Below are 24,532 nucleotides of genomic sequence, written 5' to 3'. Positions count from 1 at the left end.
CAGATAGTGTTATGTGCACAGGCTTTTCAGTAGAAATGATTCCTACAACTTCACAACAGTCTTGTCAAATACTCCTCATTTTTAGGAAAGTAAACCACTTGCTCACAGAAAATAGTCAGTGTTCTTTTTATCCAAACTGGAGATCCTCAGGATGGAGTCCCTGTCTAAGAAAACGATTGTCATTGACTCTAAATGCCACTAATGAGTTAAAGAGTGAGGAATTCATATTTTGCTTTCCTAGGAAGCAGAAGTGAGGGGTCAAGGCTACAAGTTTGGGAATTTCCCTGGCTGTGCTCAGACCTCAGCTTCATTGCTTCACTTCATTACTCACCATTTGTCAGTTATGCAGACTTTACAGCCAGACTTCTACTCTGTGAAATGGGACCAGTGATAATATCTCCTTTGGAGGATTGATGAACTGATTTAGATAAAACATATAGCGGAGGGGCCAGTAAAGGCTCAATAAAGCTATTATAGAGCCTACAATTATGTCAAATAGTAATTGCTTACCTGAGGCCTGGGTGGAGGGAATGCTAGCATAGAAATACAAGCAACCACCCTTCAGAACGCAATAGTGCTGGACTCTCGCATCTGTGCTTCTATCCCTCTGGTGCAGGAGACCCAGGTACCCTGGGTTTTCGATAGCTGGGGCGGGAGGCTGCTGTTGTGCACGGTCACATCTTCCCAGATGTGGTTCTGCAGGTGAAGCACAAAGGGATTCTCTGTATGGTCATGGGCACCAAGGGCCCTTGACTTACAGGGCAGGCAGCACTGAGTCTGCTTGACTCTTGGGAGGTCACAGCCCTGAATGTCCTGTTGCTAAAACAGTCTGAATACTTGAGCAGCATGCTCAGAAACCATAATTTACCCATTGTCCACAGAGAACTTTTCTCCCTTTTCAAGCCCATAGGCTTCCCTTCTCTTTGCCTTCTGTTACATTCAGAGGAAATCAAAAGACTATTGGCTAAAGTACAGGGGGGTCCTGTATAGAAAAAAATAAATGGAAATAGACACCTCAGCAAAGACTATTTTTAACATCCCTGTCTGTGAGTGCAGGGCCCACTCTGCCATTTCACTCACTGGAGGAATTGTCCTCCTAGGCCTGTTCCTGGTAAGTCCACCATAAGTAACAGCAGCCCCAGTTCCTGCTTCTGTTTATGTGGAACTCCCATTTGCGCAGATGAACAAGTTAAATGCCCTGGGCCAGCTCGGACCTTAGGCTGTCATGGTCTGAGATGTGGAAGGCTGATGATAAATGGGGACCCTGCACCCTGGAGGGCAGCTCTCCTTCCACAGGCCTGGGAGAGAGGCTTTTCTGAGAACTCTGACCTGAGACTGGAGACGCTGAGCTTTATGTCTTTATCAGAACACCCTGCTTGTTCTTGCCATTTTCTCTTCTTTGTTTGGTTTTATTTTTGCCCTTCAGTCGAAACAAGGAGTAGAAAAGATTTCAGAATGCAGAGCTGGCTCTATTCTTTGCTGTGGGGCGGGATCCTGCTGGGAGTGGGGGTGTTCATTTTTTCACTCTGCTGCAGACACTCTGAGTGCATTAGCAGAGTAGATACCTTTTAAAAATATCCAGGCTCATTAGCATGATGCACTGGAGGGATGGATGAGTGCACCAACTGTTGTGTTACAGATAAAATGAAAAACATGCCTTGCTGTTTGTCGTAGGATGATGCTTATGATTGCTCTGAAAGGGCAGTTACAAAGCAAGGTACATTCATACTCACACAATCTGAATTTTTTCAAATGTATAAGAGTCAAATTATGTAGAGAAGATAACTGATAGTGAAAGCCTTTCTTTGATTTGTAAGCTATTATCTGAAGAAATAAGCATATTTAAAGAAAACCTATAACCTCATTAGAAGTCCTATCCATAGTAAAAAAAAAAAAAAGAAAGAAACCATTGGGTATGAAAACAATTTTCTTTCCAACGGGTTGTAGCACAAACTCAGGAAGAGAACTATCAATTGGCTTAGGGACAGAAATGAGGACTTGCCTGTTGATATTATGAGATTATCCATCAATTTGTAGGCAAATTCTAACTGAAAAACTATATTGCTCCAAAGTTGGCAATAAAGAATGGAAAGGGTTTGTGAAAGTTGTCTTGATATGTCTATAATATAAGGATATGAACATAAAGCACTGTAAATCTGGATCTAATAACTCATTCTCTAATAAACTGCTTAGCCAAAAGCACCATCCCAAGATGTCCCTGAGATCTTGTATTTTTCAAGTAAAAAGAAAGCAGCAGCATTGTTTTATCCTCATGGAAAACTACTGGACTGCTCTGTGAGAAACAGAAATTCCACCCCACTTTGCAACTCCTCATTGAGTCTCACTGGAAGAGATGTCATACAAATCCCCCCCTACATAAAAACAGCAGCCAGAATGTAAGCTGGCCTGCAGGATATAAGTAGAAAATCCTGTTGACTTAAAATCTCCTTTGCCAGCTTTTGAAACAGATCTAAGAAGCCCAGGGTGGACTGCAGGACATCTCATGTGTTCCTTGCACCCTCTAGAAAGAAAAGCTAAAATGAAGACAGAGATAAACAGGTAACCTTACCTGACAGGTGGGATGGGCTGCTTTGTCCATTGCTTCAAGCCAGCTGAGAGACAGGAAGATGAAAGGAGACTGGATAAGTGTCACTCAGAGGAGTTTGTTTTTCCTGAATCCATGGTTTAGACAGAATAGTCTGGAGGCTCAGATGTGCTTCATTGCTCTTAATTCTTGAATGAAGAACAACACATTCTTGCAAAATTAGTGTTACTGTGTGGCAAAACCTTACTTACACCCTCCATATTAAAAAGAAAATACTGATGGACACGTGGAAGGCAGATAAATGGAGAAAATATGGTATTTACTCACCATGCAATATTATTCTCCCATTTAAAAAAATGGAGGAATTTGTAGAAAAATAGATGCACCTTGATACCATATTAAATGAAATAAATCAGACACAAAAACTTACACAGCACATTGTTCCTCTTACATGAGAAACTCAGAGTAAAAATAAAGAGCTAAATAAAAGACAATAGGAAGTAGGGAGATGGCTCTTTCTCAAAGGGAAGGAAATTGAGAGATGGATGGAAGGATGAGAGAGGGAAGAGATAAGGAACTAAAATGTGTTATATCCCTGCACCAAAAAGTAATGTAAACATTACTTACTGCACACATGTACTAATGAACTAAAAAATTAAAACCTGCAAATTAAAAAAAATCTTATAAGTCTCCTTTAGTATAATTTAATTACTTTATTTTACCAAGGTATAGAAATTATTAACATCAGCAGGGCTGATAGCAATTGGTATAATAATTTTAAGGCCCTTTGATCCAGCACACCAAAGAAGACCTGCAGCATCTTGCAAACCTCTGGTAGGCTGGCAAGTTCAGCTCAGCCTGCCAGAGGAGCCCAGCTGTATGGGCACCAACACAGTGGTGTCCCACACCTGAATCCCCTGTGAACAAGAGAAAGAGGGCCTCTCTGAGGCTACTAGATGAAAATTGAAGCCCACTGGAAAAGTGAAGAAAATCTGCAATAACGGTACACCACACCACCATAGTTGGTAAGTCGGGGGAACCAGCACCTCACATCTGAACCTGGTCTAACTTCAGGGGAAAGACAGCTGGAACCTGCAGTAGAAACTTGCAGAGTTCAACTCAGCAGGTGGCCAGAGATCTCAACTTGGACCTTGCAGATAGAAATCAGCTTGAACCTCAGGGGACAGCTGCTGGCTTGCTGAGACTAATTAACTCAGAACTGCACACTCCTGACCATGCTATCTATTGTGTCAACAGAGGCATACGCTGAAGGTCTTCTATTTCTATTTGTATTTTTAATTTTCAAAGTAATATTTTTCTCTTATTGTTAATCATGTAAAATATTTTATGTATCTTTTTATTTTCTCAAATACTTTTTCCATTTTTTATCTTTTTCTCATCATCCTCTCTCTCTCTCTCTCTCTCTCTCTCTCTCTCCCATCTTGATCTCCATTACTCTCCCTTTTTGTTCCTGTTCTTATCCTAATTCAAATTTATTTTCTTTTTGTTCCCTTTCTTCTCTTTTTCCTTCTCTCAATTGCCATTAATTATAAAAGAAGTGGTTACAATCTCTAGCCTCCCTGTTGCTGGTAATTTGTTCTGTTCTTGTGTATATGTTGTTCTGTCTTCTCCTCTTCTCTTCAACAGCTTCCTAGAGTTTGTGTGATCTTCCTGTGTCCTCTGACCTCATTTATAACCTTTTTTTAGCCTATCTATCTATCTTTCCCTTTCTCCCAAAGTCACTCTAAACCCCCATCTTCAAGGGTAAAGTTGTCATAGTAAAGAGAGTTTATTCACTATAAACATATTTTGGGCTGGCCCTTGGTTTGGATTTAATTCACACAGTTAAAGGTGATAGACTAATAACTAGAACAAATTGTCATTTTCTAAGCTGTGCTTGATGTTATTGTGTTGCTGATTGTATCACGTGGGTTAAGTGTTGTGATTGATCTAATCAATTGTCCTCTCTGGCATAGTGAAAATGAGATAGACTCAGAGTCACTAGAGACTCAAAACCTAAAGACCAGCTATATCTGGAAGATCAAAGTATTAACCCAGGAATTAAACCAACAAAAATAGAAATGAAAAGGCATTTAAACAAAACACAAACAGAGACTTCCAACTCACCAAAGGTAAACTCTGGGAGGAATGAGGTGGAAAAAATCTAACAGTCAACCATCTGGACACCCTGAACCAATATCACGAGAAGTTAAAAAAAAAAAAAAAAAACACAGATAAAGAGGCTCTAGAAAAATTAAAAAAAAATATTTCCCAGTTAACCACAGAGATGGTGAGAAGAATGAAAAATATGATTAGAGACTCTAGAAAAGACACAGATAAAAAAAATAGATGAGCTCAGGACCATGATGGAAACCATGAATGTAAAGCATAGGAAAGAAATGGAAACCATGAATGCCCAATATAGGAAAGAAATGGGATCCATGAAACATATTCAAACAGATATCCAGTAGATTAAAAACTATTGAAATCATTCATAGTGGAATTAATGAATGTGAAGATAGAATTTCAGATATAGAAGATAGGATAGTGGTCAGTGACTATGAAAAGAGAGATCTCTTAAAAATAGTATGGAATCATGAGAAATCAATCCAACAACTCTTAGATGATGCAAAAAAGAATAATATAAGACTGGTAGGAATCCATGAAGTAACAGGAGAAAGTACAAATGACAAAACAAACAAACAAAAATGACAAAACAAACAAACAAAAAACTGTTCACAGAATTAATGACAGAAAACTTCCCAAATAGAGCAAAGTGAGGAATATAGGATAAGTGAGGAATATAGGATTCCAACTAGCCATGATAAAAAAAAATCTACACCTAGATATATAATAATCAACATCCCAGAAACACAACAGAACAAAATACTGAAAGCAGTTAGAGAAAAGAAACAAATCACATGCAAAGGAAAGCCCATCAGAATCACAACAGAGTTTTAAACACAAACCCTCAGGTCAAGGAGCACCTGGAGTGAGGTATTTCAAGTCCTAAAAGAAAACAACCTCCAACCTAGACTGATGTATCCTCCAAAACTATCTTTCAAAATTGATGGGGAAATAAGATGCTTCCATGACAAAGAACACCTAAGAAATTTCATGAACATTAACCCTGCACTCCAAACACTTCTAAACAATATCCTGGAAAAATAAAATGATGACCACAACTCCATAAGGGCCAATAGAGCAAATATACCAGGCAGAGCAAGATATTAAAGGGAGAGAGGGAAAAATAAAAAATAAAAAAACCAACAAGAGGAAAGTAACATGACAATGAAAAGTCAATCCATAACAGTTATAACCATCAATGTTAATGGCCTCAATTCACCAATCAAAAGGAACAGGATGGCAGAATGGATTAAGAAGCAAAATCCAACAATATGTTGTATATAAGAAACCCACTTAATCTATAAAGAAATTCATAGACTGAGAGTAAAAGGATGGAAAACAGTTCTCCATGTGACAGGAGCCTGGAAAAAAGTGGGGGTAGCTATCTTATTTGCAGACAGAATAGATTTCAAACCAAAACTAATTAAGAGAGACAAAGAAGGCCACTACATACTTATAAAAGGAACAATAGAAGAGGAAGAAACGACAATCATAAATATATATGCACCAATTACTAATGCCCCCCAACCATACAAAACAAATATTAATGGATATGAAAAATGAAATAAGCACTAATATAATTATAGTGGGGGATCTCAATACTCCAGTGACACAAATAGACAGATCATTTAGACCAAAAAAAAAAAAATCAACAACAAAATAACAGAACTGAACCAAGTCTTAGAACAAACAGACTTAGTAGATGTCTACAGGGTAATTCATCCCACAAAATCAGAATATACATTCTTTTCAGCTGCACAAAGGTCATTCTCCAAAATAGGCCATATGCTAGCTCATAGAACATGCTTAAGTAAAAGCAAAGGAAATGACATTATCCCCTGTATATTATCAGACCATAGTGCAATAAAACTGGAGATCAATACCTAAGAAACCTCAAGAACTTCACAAACACATGGAAATTAACACCCTGCTGAACAAGCATGGGGTCACAAAGGAAATTAAAGAAGAAATTAGATAGTTTCTACAATCAAATGATAATACCAATACAACATACAGGAATCTGTGGGACACAATGAAAGCAGTTCTATGAGGGAAATTCATAGTAGTAAATGCCCAAACTAGGTAAACAGAGTGAGCTCAAATAAACAACCTAATGGTTAACCTTAAACTTCAAGAAAAAGAAGAGCAAGACATTCCAAAAGTTCATACAAGGGAGGAAATTATAAAGATCAGAGCAGAAACTAATGCACTGTAGACTAAGAGAATGATACACAAAAATCAATGAATCAAAGAGATGGTTTTTCAAAAGAATAAATAAAATTGATAAACCCTTAGCCAACTTTATCAACAAAAAAAAAGAGGAAAGAAAAAGCACAAATTCATGTAATTAGGAATGAAAATGGTGAAGTCACAACAGATCCAGCAGAAATCCAGAGGATCATCAATACCTACTTTAAAAACCTGTACTCTAATAAAATGGAAAACACAAGAAATGGACAGATTCCTCAATACATATGAACTTCCAAAGTTGAATGAAGAAGATATAAAACATCTAAATACTTTAATTACATTCAGTTAAATTGAAAATTTAATTAAAACATTAACAACAAAGAAGATCCCAGGTACTGATGACTTCACTGCTGAATTCTACAAGACATTTAGGGAAGAACTATTGCCACTACTCTTTAAACTCTTCATTGAAATTGAAAGGGAAGCAATGCTTCCAAATTCATTCCTAGAAGCAAGAATTACTTTGATTCTAAAACCACAGAAAGACTCAACCAAAAAAGAAAGCTATAGGCCAGTCTCCCTAAAGAACATCAATGAAAAATCTTCAATAAGATACTGACAAATGGAATATAGATGATCATCAAGAAGATCATACACCCTGACCAAGTCAGATTTATTCTAGAGATGCAAGAATGTTTCAACATATGCAAATTAATAAATGTAATACACTATATTAAGAGTCAAGAACAAAAACCATATGATCATCTCAATAGATGTAGAAAAAGCATTCGACAAAATTCAACACCCATCCATAATAAAAACCCTACAGGAAATTGGAATAGATGGTCTTTATCTCAATCTAATAAAGGCTATCTATGAAAATCTAACAGCCAATATAATTCTAAAAGGTCAAAAACTGAAAACCTTCATGCTAAAATCAGGAACACGACAAAGGTGCCCACTATCACCACTCCTGTTCAAAATAGTGCTGGAGACATTAGCCACAGCAATTATATAAGAGAAAGAAATAAGAGCAATAGAGATAGGAAAGGAAGATGTTAAACTGTCAATATTTGCTGATGATATGATACTCTACATAGGAGACCAAAAAATCTCTGCCAAAAGACTTCTAGACTTAATTGACACTTTCAGCAGAGTAGGTGGATACAAGGTCAACACTAAAAAAACAATAGCTTTCTTGTACACAAATACCAGACTCACTGAGAGAGAAATTAGAAAAACAATTCCTTTCACAATAACATCCAAAAAATGAAATATCTAGGAATCAATCTAATGAAGTAGACAAAAGACCTCTATTCTGAGAGCTACAGCACTATGAAAAAGGGATCAAACAGGGTATCATAAAATGGAAAGACATTCCTTGCTCCTGGGTAGGAAGAATTAACAGTGAAAATGGTTATACTTCAAAAAATGCTATATAGATTCAATGCAATCCTGATTGAAATCCCAACAGTATATTTCACAGAACTAGAGAAAACAATCCAAAAAATTGGAACCAGAAGAGACCTAGAAGAGCAAAAATCATTCTAGGACAGAGACAATTCCCAACTTGAAACTATACTACAAAGCTACTGTGATAAAAACAGCATTGCTGGGCATGGCGGTTCATGCCTGTAATCCCAGCACTTGGGAGGCTGAGGCAGGAGGATCTCTGTGAGTTCAAGACCAGCCTGGGCTACATAGTGAGTTCAAGGTCAGTCTCAACTACACAGTGAGACCCTGTCTCAAACAACAGCAACAACAACAACAACAAAAAACAAAACAAAACAAAACAGCATGGTACTGGCAAAGAAGCAGACCCAAGGATCAATGGAACAGATTAGAAGATGCAAAAACAACACCAGGCATGCTCTGCTACCTCATCTTTGATAAAGGAACAAACCATCTTCTTTAAAGGAATGACAACCTCTTTAATAAACGGTGTTGGAAAAAATGGCTTTCAACTGGCCAAAGATTAAAACTAGATCCCTACCTTTCACCGTGCACTAAACTAAAATCCAAGTGGATTAAAGACCTAAATATCAAATCAGAAACACTAAATTTACTGGAAAGTAAGTTAGGTAGAACTCTTGAATACATTGGCATAGTAGAAGACTTTATGAACAGATCCTCAGTAGTTTGAGAACTTGCACAAAGAATCAACAACTGGGATCTCATTGTATTAAAAAGTTTTTGCAGTGCAAGAGAAATCACCAGCAGAGCTACGAGACAGCCTACCATGTGAAAAAAAAATTTTACCAGCTACTCCTCAGACAAAGGACTATTATCTAGAATATATAAAAAATTAAAAAAAAGCAGACCCCCCAATACAAAGACCCAATTAAAAAATGGGCATCTGAAATGAACAGACACTTCTCAGACAAACAAGTAAAAGCAGCAAATAAATATATGAAAAAATCTTCAACATAACTGGTCATTCGAGAGATGAAGATGAAAACAACACTGAGATTTCACTTCACCCCACAAAGAATGGATGCTATCAAGAAATCAACCAATAACAAAAGTTGGCAGGGCTGTGGAAAGAAAGGAACCCTTCTCCATTGTTGGTGGGAGTGCAGGCTGGTGCAACACCGTGAAAATCAATATGGCGATACCTCAAAGAACTGGGATTAGAGGTCCCATTTGACCCAGCTATTCCTTTCCTGGACATCTTTCCAAAAGAATTAAAAGAATCATACCACAGTGATATATATGCACTCATGTTTAAAGTGGCACAGTTTGTAATAGCTAAAACTTGGAAACGACCCAAATGCCCACCTGATAAAGAAGATGTGGTTTTTCTATAAAATGGAGTACTACTCAGCCATAAAGAATGAGAAACTAGAGTCATTCATAGGAAAATAGATGCATATGGAGGCCAAACTCTTAAGTGAAATAAATAGGAGACACAAGTAAATACTGAATAGTTTCTCTGGTGTGAAAAACAAAAAATGTAAATAAGTTTTAAATGGTATAATGGAGAGTGTGAAATAGGAAGATAATGGCTAAAGGGGAAGTGGGAAGGGGAGGGAAAAGGAAATAAGGGGAAAGAAAAAATGTGAAAAAATGTGAACAAAGTCTTTGTAAAGAGGGAAGAGTGAAGGGGTGAAGGGAGGACAGGGGTGTGGGGAAAAAACAAGAACCAAGACATATTATATAAAGGTACAAGATCCCAATGATAAAAGTAACTGTATTGTTTTCTTTAAATGTACCAATAAACTTAATGAGGTAAAAATAAGTCTAAGGCACTGGCTTTAAAACATTGAAGAACAGATCAATGGTCTCTGTCCTGAGACCTTTCCCAAGTCCCAGTGGCTCCTGAAAGACTGAATTTTCTTTATCTTGTCTCAGCCACGAACCAGCTTATCCATGCCATTCTATCTTGCCAATCTTTTTCAATTTTCTTTTAAATTTCCTAACTCCTGGTCAGATCATGCTGTTTGCTGTTCTTCCCAAAGCTTGATTTATTTCCTCTGCCCTCTTATGTTCCATTTCTTTTTTGTGTGCTTATCCAGTTCAATGGCGTATCTTTCAGAAACAACTCCCTTATCCCGGCATCCAAAACTCCCCTTCTTAGTCTCAATTCCTGTGACACTTTTTCTTCTCCTGGAACACTTCTCAACTTTTATTTTGCATTCAAAATATGGAAATAAATGCTCTATCTTCTTAGAGTTTTTCTTTAAGGTAAGGACTGGCTCTTCATCATATTAAGAATCCATGAAATTTTTAAAACACTGTGTTAGGCATATTCCACTTACACAGAAAATGTTTTGTGCAGGCATTGAGATATTATCAAATTGTGATCGTCATATTTTCTTGCTTGTCCTTTAAAGCAATATGCAATTGAATACGTAATTTTCTACGTGAAGGAGAGTATATTGTTTACCTCAAAGGTTTCATCCCTGTTCTTTCTTTTGGTGTTGGAGTGGGGTCCAAATTCTTTGAAAGAGATATGCTATGGCCACTATATACTGTAGACAGTTTATCTTTTTGTCATGACGTCGCCCACTCCATCACTCCTCTCGCTCCAAATTCACAGCACTTGCTCTATTTTCCAGTTGACTCGCTGGATTGACCAATGATTTCCATTCCCTTTGGAGACACACTGAGTAATGGCAGTGGTGGCTGTGGTAAAAGTTCATAGCCCACTGTCGTAGAATGCATGCATATTTCTTCCCCTCCATTTGGGTTATATGGTAACCAGCTACATTCATTTGTCCTCAAAGTTCCTTTCCTTCCTTCTTTTCTTTTCTTCTCTTTCTTTCCATCCATCTTACTCCCTCCTTCCTTCCTTCTTTATTCTTCACCTTCTCACTGTAGTTTATTAAGTTGCAGTCTTGCTACAATATTTTTATACCAAAGACTGTCAAATTAGCCTAAAGTATATAAATCAGGCAAGGGGATGCTAGATATATACTTTGGCAGTGTGGAGCATTTTTAGAAAATATGGAAATAAAGCATTTGAGTTAGAAGAATCTGCCAATGTGTTTTTGAAATTCATCTAGAAAAAAACTGAAGGAATAATGAAGAACCAAACTTCTTGTACCTAAGAAAAAATGATTTATCAACTCATGTCACAAATTTGTCATTCCCTTTCCTGCTTCTAATCCCAAGAATTTGTAAGGCTGCTGCTAAAGAAGCATTTGCCTATGCAAAATAAAACTGGTGAGGTAAAAGATCAATGAATTATTAAAGTAAAACTGTTGAAGCAAAAGATTAATGAATTACCTTTTCATTTCTTGGCTTGAGGTTGCACATAGGCAAAAACTTCTACTTCCAGACTGAGGGATACAGTTAAACACAAATGGTTTTCCCAAGCTGCTACCAACAGAAATTTCAGCACCTTCTAATTTTATTGCTTCTTGAGGTGGTAATTTCCCTTCATCCTGCAATTGATAAGGAAGCTGTTCAGTATTGGTTCTATAACTAAATAGATAAAGGAAAAAATAAGAGAAAAATAATATTAAAGTGATTTTTCGGTTTCAATATGACAGTAACATACAGAGGGTTTTGTAGATTATATTCTTCGTTACATATTCCATGGAACTCCAAATTTTTCACCTGTGATATTTTTTCACATCACTTGTAAATAGCCTCTATTATTATACATTTCATTTATGCTAACTTGTGAAAAATCTCTGATTATTTTTTAAAGTATCATTGATTATTAATGCTCATTTTCCCATCTGAATAAAAGAATATTAAAGAAACTGATATCAGAAAATATACATGGTGTGTAGTGACACAGTATCTTTAGCTGATACCTACATTTATCGCGTATTTCTTATTTCTGGTGTGGCAGGCCCTATCCTAAATCCCATCTACTAACACCCATCTATTAAAGGCTACTCATGAGGTAAGTATTCTCATTTTGACACAGTAGGAAACCATAGCATGGAGAGACTAAAGAGCAGTACTTTAACATACTGTAATATGTTTGTAAAATTAGAATCACCTTCAAGGTAAATATAGGTATATTTTTATTTTTTTTCTCCATTTTGTCCATGATTTATGTCTGGTCTAAAAAGACCTTCACTGAAATATAGTTTATGTAGCAGAAAGTTACTCACTGAATGCATACGACTCAGTGAGTTTTAGTAAATTTATAGAAATCATTGCCATAGTCGAGTTTTAAAACTTTTCCATTATCCCCAAATCTCCTTCTTATCCATCTGAGTCAATTGTATTGCTTCCCCTCTATGTTTTCTGTGTTACATATGTACCATTTCTGGACATTTGATGGTCTCATAAAATATGTAGTCTTTTGTGGCTGGCTTCTTTCACTTGGTGTACTGCTTTCAAGTTTCTTCTATTTTGTAGCACTTAGTAGTACTTCATTCTTTTTTGTTCTAGTATATTCTAGTGTATTGGTATACCACATTTTGTCTTTACATGCACAGGTTGGTGACACTCCCCGCTTTGAGGCATTTATTCATGTATTTATTTGCTTACTTATGGTTTTTGAGGTACAGCTTCACTACGTAGTTCAGGCTGCCTTGAACTCACTAAATAGCTGAGGCTGAGGCTAGCTTCAAACTCATAGCAGTCTTCCCGCCTCAGCCTTCTAAGTTTGAGATCACAGGTGAGTTATTTTGACCAAAACTGCTAAGAACATTTGTGCACATGTTTTTGACATATATTTGCATTTCTTTTAGTAGATCGCTAAGATTTAAAAATTGGAATCATATTGTTTATCTTCAACTTTATAAGAAACTGCCAAGCTGTTTTCTAAAGTGGTTGCACACACTGAGCTTTCCCACCAGCATCATATTAATTTTCCAGATTCTCCACAGCTCTGCAATTTTTGGTAATGGTTGTATTTTTGGTAGCAGTGAATGCACAGTGGTATCTCATTTGGTTTTCATTTGTCATTAGGGTTGGGTTTGCCTAATGACAGGTGATGGAGGGCACCATGTATTGTGTTTATTAACTATGACATGTTTTCTTTGGGAAATGTCTCTTCTTTCATGGGACATTGTTCTAAACAAATATTTATTTAAAATAAATATATGTCATTTCTTTTGTGTGAGAAAAAATTTTCTGTGCAATCAAATGTTAAGTGAAATAGGATACTGGTTAGCAACAATAAGCCTGTATTGTACACATGACTGGACACCTAATACATTCTTATTGAACAACAAGTGTGTGCATTTTGAATCTCAGAATCTTAGATCACCTATTGTGTCTACCTGTATATACATGTATGTGTCACTAACAGATATGTCTCTAGTTTAAAGGTGACTAACTCATTTTAGGTAATGAAACTCTTTGAGGCAGTGAGGAAAATTACGGATCCTCTTTCCTTCCAAACATACATGTGCTTATTTATGCATGTATATATACGTATTTGTAAATAGTACCTTGCAACTCAGGTGGATGGATCAGATATTTTTCAACCAAAGTAACATCTCAGAGTTATATGACAATTTAATGGATTGTATCTTTTCTAATCTTCACAACTAGTTTATAAAATAGAAAGCCAGTACTATCCCCCCATTCTAGATGGAAAACTGAGGTTCAATGAACTGCCCAAGCATTACATAGACAAAAAGGGAGTAAGAACTTATGTCCTGGTTTTCTGGTTTTGTTGTCTCACATCATGGCTATCAAATGTCCAGCTTCTTGAGTCACTGAGTGTTGAGGGACTGTTGGTTCTACGAGTTGGCAGTTAATGGTTACGTTATCAACATTCATGATTCCGAGTAACACTTGATATTATTAATATTACTAAAACAGAGACAGAAATCTAAAATTTTTATCTGCTTTAGTAAATATCAAGCAGGTAAAACATTGTGTAATAATTGTGTGTGACCAAAAATATGACATTGGAAACAAAAAGAATATATTTTCACTTGTTTTAATAAGGAAAAAGATTTACGTGCCAAAACAGGGTTGTTAATGAAATCATTTTCCCAGAAAATCTTCAGGGACAACAAGAAACAGGCAACTATGAATAAGGTTGAGAGATTTTTTTTCTGTGTATAAATGATAGGTGTGGTGTGTTCATTTGTTAAGAGCAAATACCTGCTTTGTCTGCATTCTGTGCACCCACTGTACAGACAAGGTGATAAGCTGGTCTCAGTGGCAGGGCTGGAAGGCCACTCTGGGACTGCAGCTTTCTACATCCTTTGCCATAGGGGAGAGCAAAGGAGTTCACACATATGGCACACGACACACAGCCAAGAATAGCATTTGTCACGTGAATACCGCTCAAGCCTACTCAAGTTGCATCCGCTTGAGAACACTGAATGGTTGCTGAATGGACCGAAGTTAAAAATGAGAGTGATTATCTTTTCCACGGTCTCCATTGTGGCCCAGATTCCAGTGTTACTGACCTCAACCGCTGCACCACTGCCTGTGGTGGCCCAGGGAGCAGCTGCAGTAAACTGCGGTCTCAGGGCCTGGGCAGCAGGCAGGCGCTTGCCCATCCACTGTTTCCTCTCGGTTCACCAGCCCAGGCACCTTTACGCCACACTCATGTGGCGATGCAGAGGTTGGCAAAGGTTCTTCATTTAGCCTAATCCCGATGATGTCTGGACCACGGTACCACATTTCCCAATTAAATGTTTTCCGGAGATAAGGGACAACAAGAGTCCCTCTTGTGTTTCACTGCCATGCCCTTGGGGACATTTATCTCCACTCTTAAGCAGAACTCAATCCCTTGATTTGGCAGTGATTCTTAAATTGTTTCTGTTTGATTCTCTCCCCACAGCTCTGCCATGTTCTCTCTTACATCAGGGCTGAGGTGAATGAAAATTTCGTTAAGACTTTGGTTTCCCACAGCTTTACGTTCTCCTTTCCATGGCACAGAAATTCTCCGGCTTCGTTTCATTATTCTTGAGCCAATTCCTAGATCCAGCTGCTCTGTGTGTGCAGGGCAGATTAAAGTGGCAGGGGTGCTGAAGGGATTTATGAAGGACCTTCCCAGTGATACCCAGAAGCCCTGTATGCCAGATGGCTTGGGATACTATTGACATTGTCTATCCTGGAAATATTTCTAAAGAAATAATAGCAAAGGTCAGAATGCTTAGAAAGGAGAAATAGTAAGCAATAACAATGACATAAACTCAACCCACAGTGAACCCACTTCTAAATTAATTATTTTAGTAGAAAACAATGTAGACAAGGGCATCCGTTCCTTTCTGCAACTTGGCTCTGGTAGAATAAAATTATGTACCAGCGTTTTCTCTGTTTTTGTTTTTGTTTTGTTTTGCATTATTTGCTTTAGTCAAATTTTGTTTGAATATGCTAAAATGTTTTTGTTCTTAGCCTTTCTGGTCTAAAAAAGGTAAAATCCTGGAACACTATACCACTATACTTCATTTTATCTGAGTACAGCCTTGAAAGTCCATAAACTAAGGAGGCGGAGAAAGATCTCTTTAGGCAGGAGAATGAGTGAATTCTCAGTGGGGAAAACAGAGTGAAGATAAATTTATAGGGAAATAAAGCATGTCCTAAAGCAAAATACCACATGAAAGGGTGCATGAAATACACAGGTAGGAGACTATTGAAAACTGAGAGTTTGAGGCCAAATCGAGGGATGAGTGTCCCTCTGAGCCGTATTAGTGATGCTGAGAGCCCTTCAACAAGAGGTGGCGGCTTGCAGGCATCACTGTACTTTCAGTGCCCGAATATGTCACTCATCGGATTGATGGTCTGTGTCCATGCCACAGCTGATAGGGTCAGGAGAGAGGCAAAGCCAGTGTGGAGGGAAAGAAGGGAGATGCAGGAGCGTTTCCACTATTATGACCTTTGCTACCTTTGTCCTATGAATAGATAGAAGTCTTGATTCTCTCGGGACCTCGTTCTCCTCTCCACACCACTCAAGATCATTTATGTGTGGGTGTCCTTATGCACATATGCATTTATTTACTCGTGCACACCCCTTGGGGCTGGTAAGAAAGGACAGGAAAAGAGTATAGAAAGCAAACTGAGATCGCAATGCAGAGCCTTGTTCACTGGTAATTTGGATTCCTTGTCTAAACTTTGTGAATTTGATGCCTCTCTTTTTTACCCTACTGAAGAAAAAGGACAAGAAAAAAGAGAGATAGAGAATAGAAGGAAAAATATCGAAACAGAGCTTTCCTAAATAAGGAAGGGAAATAAGGAGGGAAATAAGGGCTGAAGGGAAGGGAAGGGAATGGGAAAAACAGAAGAAGCAAGATATATGATGTGTAGGTACAAATTCCCTATGATGAAGGCTATCATTATGTATATCTAAAAGGTACCAATAAATGTTTTGCTTAACGACAACAACAACAACAACAAGAAAGGAGTTGAGCTGAAGGCAATTTCATCGTCCCCAAATTTGCAGCAACTCATTAGTCTGAACAGAAGAACAGAAACAAAATACTTCCTCCTTAAATATGGCGTGGCTTTTATAAAGAGGCCTGGCTGCATTCGTGACATCATCTCAGCAGAAGTAACTGGCTGCAAACTCAGAAGTTTGTGTTTGCTTTTTGTTTGCCCAGAGCAGGGAATAGTATTTTAGGAGTGGCAATTACATGCTGGCTGCATCATGTCATTTCCTGGCACTAGGAAAGCTCCAGGCTCTAGGAAACACTGGCAGCTTTTGTGACTGAGTTTGTTTGTGCCAGACTGCACACCGTGCTGTGCTCAGACAGACAGGCTTCCCCTGGAAAGTTAGCCAGAGAAGAGGATCAGCAGGCCTGGAGCCTGGGCTGCCTGGGCCACGTAGCTTTGAGGAGACATTTCTGGCCTCTGCTGCATGGCCCACCCATCACCATTTCCCCTGGCCCCATCACAGCTATTATCCCGTACTTTCGTCCCACCAGAAAGGCTGCGACATGACGAAACTGAGTCATAGTCGTGATCCTGTTTACAGTAAAAAAAAAAAAGTCAACTATAAAATGAGGACATTATGCATCTCGTGCTCTTCAAGTAAACGTTTGCCCTAAGAGATTCCCCTCCAATGCAGTGCACAGAAGCCCCTCCTACCCTTGGAGGGTACCAAGGCCGTGTCAGATGCTGTACACACTGTCTTCTTCCACATTTTCTACAGTAATTGCTACATGGTACTAGAGTGAATCTGCCCCTCCATGTTTTTGCCCTGGTGCCTCCTTTGTATCACTAGTCTTACACTTTGGGGCCATTATTAATTAAAATAATAATAATGAACACATGTGCTATGATATCACAGCAGTTGATCTGATATCCAAGAGGGCTACTAAGTGACTAGCAGGTGGGTAATGTATATTGCACTGGTGTTCAAGACAATGGGATGATTCACATCCTGAGCAGGATAAAACAGAATTGTGTGAGATTTCATTACGTTGCTCAGAATGGTATGCAATTTAAAAGTTAAGAATTGTTTGGTTCTATAACCCATTTGATTATAGGGAAACAAATCCTCAGAAAGGGAAACCACGGTTGAGTGGGGACTGTTGTATTATTTATTTGTCAATGGATTTTGGAGCCAGATAAGCTAGGGTTTGAATCTTCACTGTAGTACTTATTAGGTCATACGTGATCTTAGGCATGTGACATATTTCTCTTGCTAAAGTTCCTACGTGTGAATGCAATTACTATTAAAATTGAGTTGGGCCGGAGATTTAGCTCAGCGGTTCGGTGGCCTGCCTTGCAAGCGCAAGGACCTGAGTGCAATCCCTGGTACCAAAAAAAAAATTGAGTTAATAACATGTAAAGTGTTCAGAGCACAGCCTGGAACTTCATAAACATTGTAGAGATGTAGGCTCCCATTATTGAACAGAAATTTGATGAAAGTGAAGAGTGAAACTCTAGAAAAGTAGTCAACAAGAAGCTTTACCATGAATAATAGTTCAGGGTGATTTTATTGAAAGTAATTTATTTTTGACCAAGAATTACAAAACAGCATGAACAAGAGGAAGAGCCTAATCTCTCTGAATTTCAGTGTGTTCTTTTGTAAAGTGAGGGTCACAGCTTCTTCTTCATGAGGATGAGATGGACATACCTAGGAGTTAGGGAGACTGTGTAAGAAAAAGATCATTTTCCAAAACCAATAATGAATATTGCTGAGAGAAGGGGTAGGTTGGGGCCCGCTTGGGGTGGGAGTGGGATGGAGGAGAGCAGCAGAGTGGAGGGAGGCTGGGTAACTTGACTTCCTGTCATGGAAAGAGTTGTACAGATCTGAAAGTTTGTCTCCTGTCCCGGGATTGAAGCAATGCAAGGGGTAGAGGCTGTTGAATGCTTAACCCTACCCCATGCACAGAGATTTTGAAGGATTCAGTAATTGTCTTTGGCTAAACTAGGTCTGAGAAGTTTCCACCACCACAGACAGATGCCCAGTCTCTCAATGAAAGCTCTGACGACCGAGTCTCCTTTCCTCTGTGATCACATCTGAAGGTCTGTCTTTTAGTCCTTGCCAAACCTGCCCTTCCCATGCCTAATTTAGCAGCCTGGACTCTAATGGATTTCTCTCTCCTCACTACCCTCCCTCCCTCTTCTTTCCTCCACACTTAATGAGTGGCTATGCCATCTGCCAGATATGGCACTGTGCTAAGCACTCCTGTTCCACCCGGACTTTAGCCTAAGACTGGTTTTCTGGTTCTTGTTCTCTTCCCCCCAGGGTCTCATGTGTGCTTGTCAAATGCTCTACCCCAGCTCAGATATCTCATTTTTGGCAACAATTCCTCAGCTCCCTTTCTTGGTCATATTCTTAGATAGCTGTTCCACCCGGACTTTAGCCTAAGACTGGTTTTCTGGTTCTTGTTCTCTTTCCCCCAGGGTCTCATGTGTGCTTGTCAAATGCTCTACCCTCAGCTCAGATATCTCATTTTTGGCAACAATTCCTCAGCTCCCTTTCTTGGTCATATTCTTAGATCCCTGGATTTTTCTCAAGCTTGACATATCCATTACATCATGCCAGCCTGGCCTACTCTGCCCCTTATTATGATGGAGATGACCAGGTCCTCCTGAGAAGAAGCGCTCTGGCCCTTAGGAGATTCCGGTGATTATCTGCACACCTGATGGCTTACTCTGAGCTGCTGAGCTCCTTCTCTACCCTTTCAGGTCTCCCGTCCTGTTTTCTTTTGCTTTTGTGAGTTGGAATGATAACTTGGGAGATAAATTTTGTTTTTCCCTTAAATGTCCTCCTTATCCTTCTATTTAATTTTGACTGATACCACTTTTGTATGAAGCCTTGGCATCTCATGCTGTGTCCTAGTTTAACCAGAGGCAAATGCTTAATCCTGCAGATCTGAGCCTGGGATAGGGTTCAGCATCTAATAAGCTCTACCACTTAAATTACAGGATTCTGGGGACAGGAGCCAACCTGTCAGTTCCAGGGAGGGACTGAGCTTCTCCAAATGAGACCGCTAACCAACTAATCTGGTGGATCTGAGAACGCCCACCCAAGATCTGCTTCTCTTGCATGGCTTGTGATGCCAGCTGCCAATCTCCTTGCCTCTCGGCTTCAGAGTCACACTTTATTGCCTGATCCTTGAAATCGGATTTGCATCTTTTAAATATTCTCCCTTCTCCAGCTGGCGTGAAATAGAGAGCACCAGAGAATGTTTCAGGAAGAGAGGGCTCCTCTTGACTTCCGTAGATGGCTCAAAAGGATCCTGGAGAATGTTTCATTGTAGGCTTTCTTCAGGCCCATGATGTTTTCCCCAGTGCTAGGTCCTTGCAGTTCTCCAGGATTTCCTCCAGCTCTGTTTGGGCAGTGGTGACCTACTGAATGAGGAGCTTCAGAAAGTGCAGACCTATTCTCTAGCCCAGATTTCTATTCTGCCCACACCTTTCCTCTGCTCTGGAGGACTGGATGTACAGGAAACCGCCCCACACCCACAGCCTAAAAAGTACTCAAATACACCAGGTTATTGAAGGAGGTTTCTCCAGCATCACCCAGTGTGGTCCCCCAATTCCCTCTAATGCACCTGATTCCCTCTATGTGCTCAGGGAATCAGCCTCAGCTCTCTCAAGAACGGGGTGTGCTCTGAGGCTGACCCAGTGCAGACAGCACATTCTCTGCACCTCACAGCGGCCACAGAACCTTGATATTCTCAGTTTGCTTGACCCACTGCACACACAGCCCTAGCAGGTTGTCCTTGTCTGCCTGGGAACTCTGGACGAATTCTTGATGGGTAACTCCACAACATTCTCCATTATCCAGGGAGCCCTGACCAAAATTCCCCAATGAGGTCTCAACCCCACTTTTAAATTTGTCCTTTCTTAGTCTTTTTCTGCCTTAAGATTTCAAAGTTCTCCTTTAACATTAATAATTGTTCTCTTATCATTGGTTTGTTCTTTGTATTAAATTTCCACTGTTAAAATCATTTCCTGTCAGTTAATTATCTGTTAATTAACTTGGCACTCAGGTGTTTTGCCAAACACTATCTAACATGTTGCAATGAAGGTATATTTTAAGACACAATCAACACTTAAATCCATAGACTTTGAGGAAAGCAGATTAACTTCTATAATTTGAGCAGGTCTCATCTCACCCAATTAATTGAAGGCCTTAAGGGAAAAAGACTGAAGTCCTTGAAAAGAGGAAAGTGTGCCTTCCAGGAATTCAGACTTGAGCTGCATGACAACAGTTCCCTGCATCTTCAGCCTATCTGCCTGCTTTGTAAAATTCAGATTTGGCAGCCCCATAATTACATGAGCCAATCTCTTAAAATGCCACTTACACACAGACACACACACACACACACACACACACACACAATTAATGTATTTATTATGTACTATAAGCATACATTAATAAAAATATGAATTTATTGTGGAATAGCTAAATCAAGTTAAGTAACATATGGATTATCTCACACACAACATTTTTTGTGGAGAGAATACTGAAATCTACTTTCTTAGTGACTTTTGCCATTTATTTGCCTCTTCTGAAAGATTCTGCATCAAATACTCTATGCATGGCCCATACCCTCCCTTTGCAATTACCATAAAATTAAATATTTTCTTTTTAAAATTATTTAATTCAATTTATTTATTTATTTATTTATTTATTTTGGTTTTTTGAGACAGGTAGTTGAGACTGACCTGGAACTCACTATGTAGCCCAGGCTGGTCTCAAATTCACAGCGATCCTCCTGCCTCAGCCTCTAAATATTTTCTTCTCTCTCTGAGAAATCAAATGAGATTAGCAAATTGGGAGTATGGCTTATTTTTATGAAGACACCATAAGTTCAGAGTTTTCCATTTTCCAAAGATTAATATGTGCTAAATTCCTATGGGAAATCTCCTCGTACACCCAGGATTTATAGTTGTCTGCTGACTTAACATTTAGTAAATGACAGAGACAGTCCTTCGCATTGAATCTACCTCAATGGACAGAGCCCATCCTATGACCAACTGTGAAATACCAGGGAGATAATGAAAAGCGCCAGAACACTTCTCTGTCTTTATAGTAGTTACTTTGTCATGGCCAGATAGTTGACTGGGAATATCTAGCAAACTCCTCTGTGTCTAATCTGAAGAAATCTTCTCAACACCTCAGACATAAAAAAAAAAAAATGTTTTTAACTGGCATAGCGATAAAAATAGATTAGATGATTTCTGAATATTGTTTAGCTTTGCCTCAAATAAAGATTAAAATGGCAGCAGAATAACTGTTTGGCCCTGATATTTCTTTATATTCTAAAATATTCTTTGTTGATCTTGGCAAGGAAATAAATCAATCTATTATGAGGGTCACATTATCTGCAGTATACAAGCAAGGAAACGAGGTACACAGAGTTAAATAATTTGACCAAGGAAATGCAGCTAAGTCAGGATGTGAACCAAGGTTTATCTAACCACAACATTAAATTGTCTCCACTAAATGAAATTGATTTCACAAAGTCCAAATGTAGTAAATGCCACACTCACATTAATTCTGTGGGTCAAGGATGCCCTTATCTCTATGGGATAGTGGAAGGAAAAGCTTGGTGAACTCTTGAATTGCCAATGTCTGCTCAGCCAGAAGCAAGATTAGGACCCAGATCCCACTGTCTTCTCCACCGAGAACTGGTGTTCTTCATTTCTTCTGAGGGGCACAGTTCCTTCTGCAGCTTATTGGCTCAGGTAAGTATCAGCTCCAGCAGAGCAGATTTCTGTGTTTTCCTTGTACGGTAGCTAGGACAGTGCTGGGTTCTGAAGAAATGCTTTATTAAACACTCACTAATCTAGTGGACAACTGCAAATGGGCACAATCCTGGCATCCATCATGAAGTCAGAATAAATTTCCTACAGAATAAGTTTTTGGTTGCTTTCTTGCTGAGTTTCTCAGCAATACCACACGTTAGTTATTCCAGAAGTCATTTTAATTCATTCTATTTCCAGTGTTTTCTCCCTCTCCATGGAGTTTGATGGAGAGTACTTCTCTGGTGGGTCTGGCCTTCTTTCTTTCTTCAAGGCCCTACTAGCATAGAAAACAGGTCTGGAGGGTCAGACTGTTTATGGCAGATAGGCTGATGATGAACCCAGCCAAGAGGAGACCTGACTTCATGAGGCTGCACCAAGATGTGCAAAAAGGTCCTGGGATACAGGCAAATTTAATTTGTTCTGTTTCACATTTACACAGAAGCAGAAGACTCGAATGGGTGCTGTTTCCCTTCAGTGGAAAAAACACTTTGACACTCAAAGCTAAGTGGCATTTTCTTATAAAATGGTTTGACTCTATAAGCTCTACTTTTATCCTGTTCATACAAAATTAAAACAAAATGGATCCTGGTCCAGCTTTCTATTGAGAGACAATATTCTTTGGGAGAGTAGACTGTAAGTTTTTGAAAATGTTATTGAGTATATAAGTATAGCTCCTTTAACTTTCTGTCTACTTTGTTCCAAGGATTTTCCTTGCTGTCTAGGATATTCCTAGAAATATTCCATTAGAATCTCTAAATTCATTTTATGCTACTTTGAGTTATGAAAATTTGAATGGTAACATGGAATCATCAGTTACAAAATTCATAAATAAGGTGAATATACCAAATTAAACTTTAAAAATCAACAAGAATTTTGAAACATATGGGCCAAATAGAACTTCGTTCACTCAGTTTCCACTAATACTCCCTAAGCTGGTGACTCATGTACTTATCATTTTTTTGTCCAGATTAGGCTTGAATTTCATCAGCATTCAGGGATGCATTTCTTCCTTAAAATGCAATGGTCTTCTGTTATAAACCCAGACAGTATAGGACAGTAGACTGTTCTACATCGTGAATGTACAGGTGGATTTGGACAGGATAAAAGGCAAGTGTAGTTAGAGAGAAGGTTAGTCCTTTACCTTTGGAATGCGAACCTGACCACTCCTTTCATTCCTTTTCTGCTCATAGACAAAGTTTACGTTTTTAAGCTCATGTTGTGTCATAATATCTAGCTTATAATGTCTAGCTATGTACTGCTAAGAAGTTTTAATTTTATCTTCTCTGTCTCCCTCTTGGCGTCCCTCTCCCCTTCTTTTTCTTCCTCCTTCTCCCTCTTCCTTCCTTTCGATTTCTCCCTTCCTGCCTTCTTTCTTCAGTCTTCTTTCCTCAATTCCTTCCTTCCACCCTCATTCCAAAAACCACCATATGCATGATTCAGAGTTTTCCATTTTCCAAAGATTAATATGTGCTAAATTCCTATGGGAAATCTCCTCGTACACCCAGGATTTATAGTTGTCTGCTGACTTAACATTTAGTAAATGACAGAGACAGTCCTTCGCATTGAATCTACCTCAATGGACAGAGCCCATCCTATGACCAACTGTGAAATACCAGGGAGATAATGAAAAGCGCCAGAACACTTCTCTGTCTTTATAGTAGTTACTTTGTCATGGCCAGATAGTTGACTGGGAATATCTAGCAAACTCCTCTGTGTCTAATCTGAAGAAATCTTCTCAACACCTCAGACATAAAAAAAAAAAAATGTTTTTAACTGGCATAGCGATAAAAATAGATTAGATGATTTCTGAATATTGTTTAGCTTTGCCTCAAATAAAGATTAAAATGGCAGCAGAATAACTGTTTGGCCCTGATATTTCTTTATATTCTAAAATATTCTTTGTTGATCTTGGCAAGGAAATAAATCAATCTATTATGAGGGTCACATTATCTGCAGTATACAAGCAAGGAAACGAGGTACACAGAGTTAAATAATTTGACCAAGGAAATGCAGCTAAGTCAGGATGTGAACCAAGGTTTATCTAACCACAACATTAAATTGTCTCCACTAAATGAAATTGATTTCACA

At 38.7% G+C, this 24,532-nt stretch overlaps 1 protein-coding gene across 1 annotated transcript in view; it reads right to left on the bottom strand.

Moving 5' to 3' along the window:
• Positions 1–24,532, bottom strand: part of LOC104851468 — a 117,328-nt gene that overhangs the window by 9,255 nt on the left and 83,541 nt on the right. Inside the window, 4 exon segments of the mRNA XM_033765637.1 lie at positions 511–648; positions 651–696; positions 2,570–2,612; positions 11,591–11,748. Of these exon segments, the coding sequence (XP_033621528.1) occupies positions 511–648; positions 651–696; positions 2,570–2,612; positions 11,591–11,748 (385 nt within the window).

The sequence above is a fragment of the Fukomys damarensis genome, unplaced genomic scaffold (assembly GCF_012274545.1).
Source record: "Fukomys damarensis isolate Sample0158 unplaced genomic scaffold, DMR_v1.0_HiC HiC_scaffold_3, whole genome shotgun sequence".
Taxonomy (NCBI): domain Eukaryota; kingdom Metazoa; phylum Chordata; class Mammalia; order Rodentia; family Bathyergidae; genus Fukomys; species Fukomys damarensis.
Note: the sequence above shows the minus strand (reverse complement) of the source record. Positions and strands in the feature narration are given on the sequence as shown.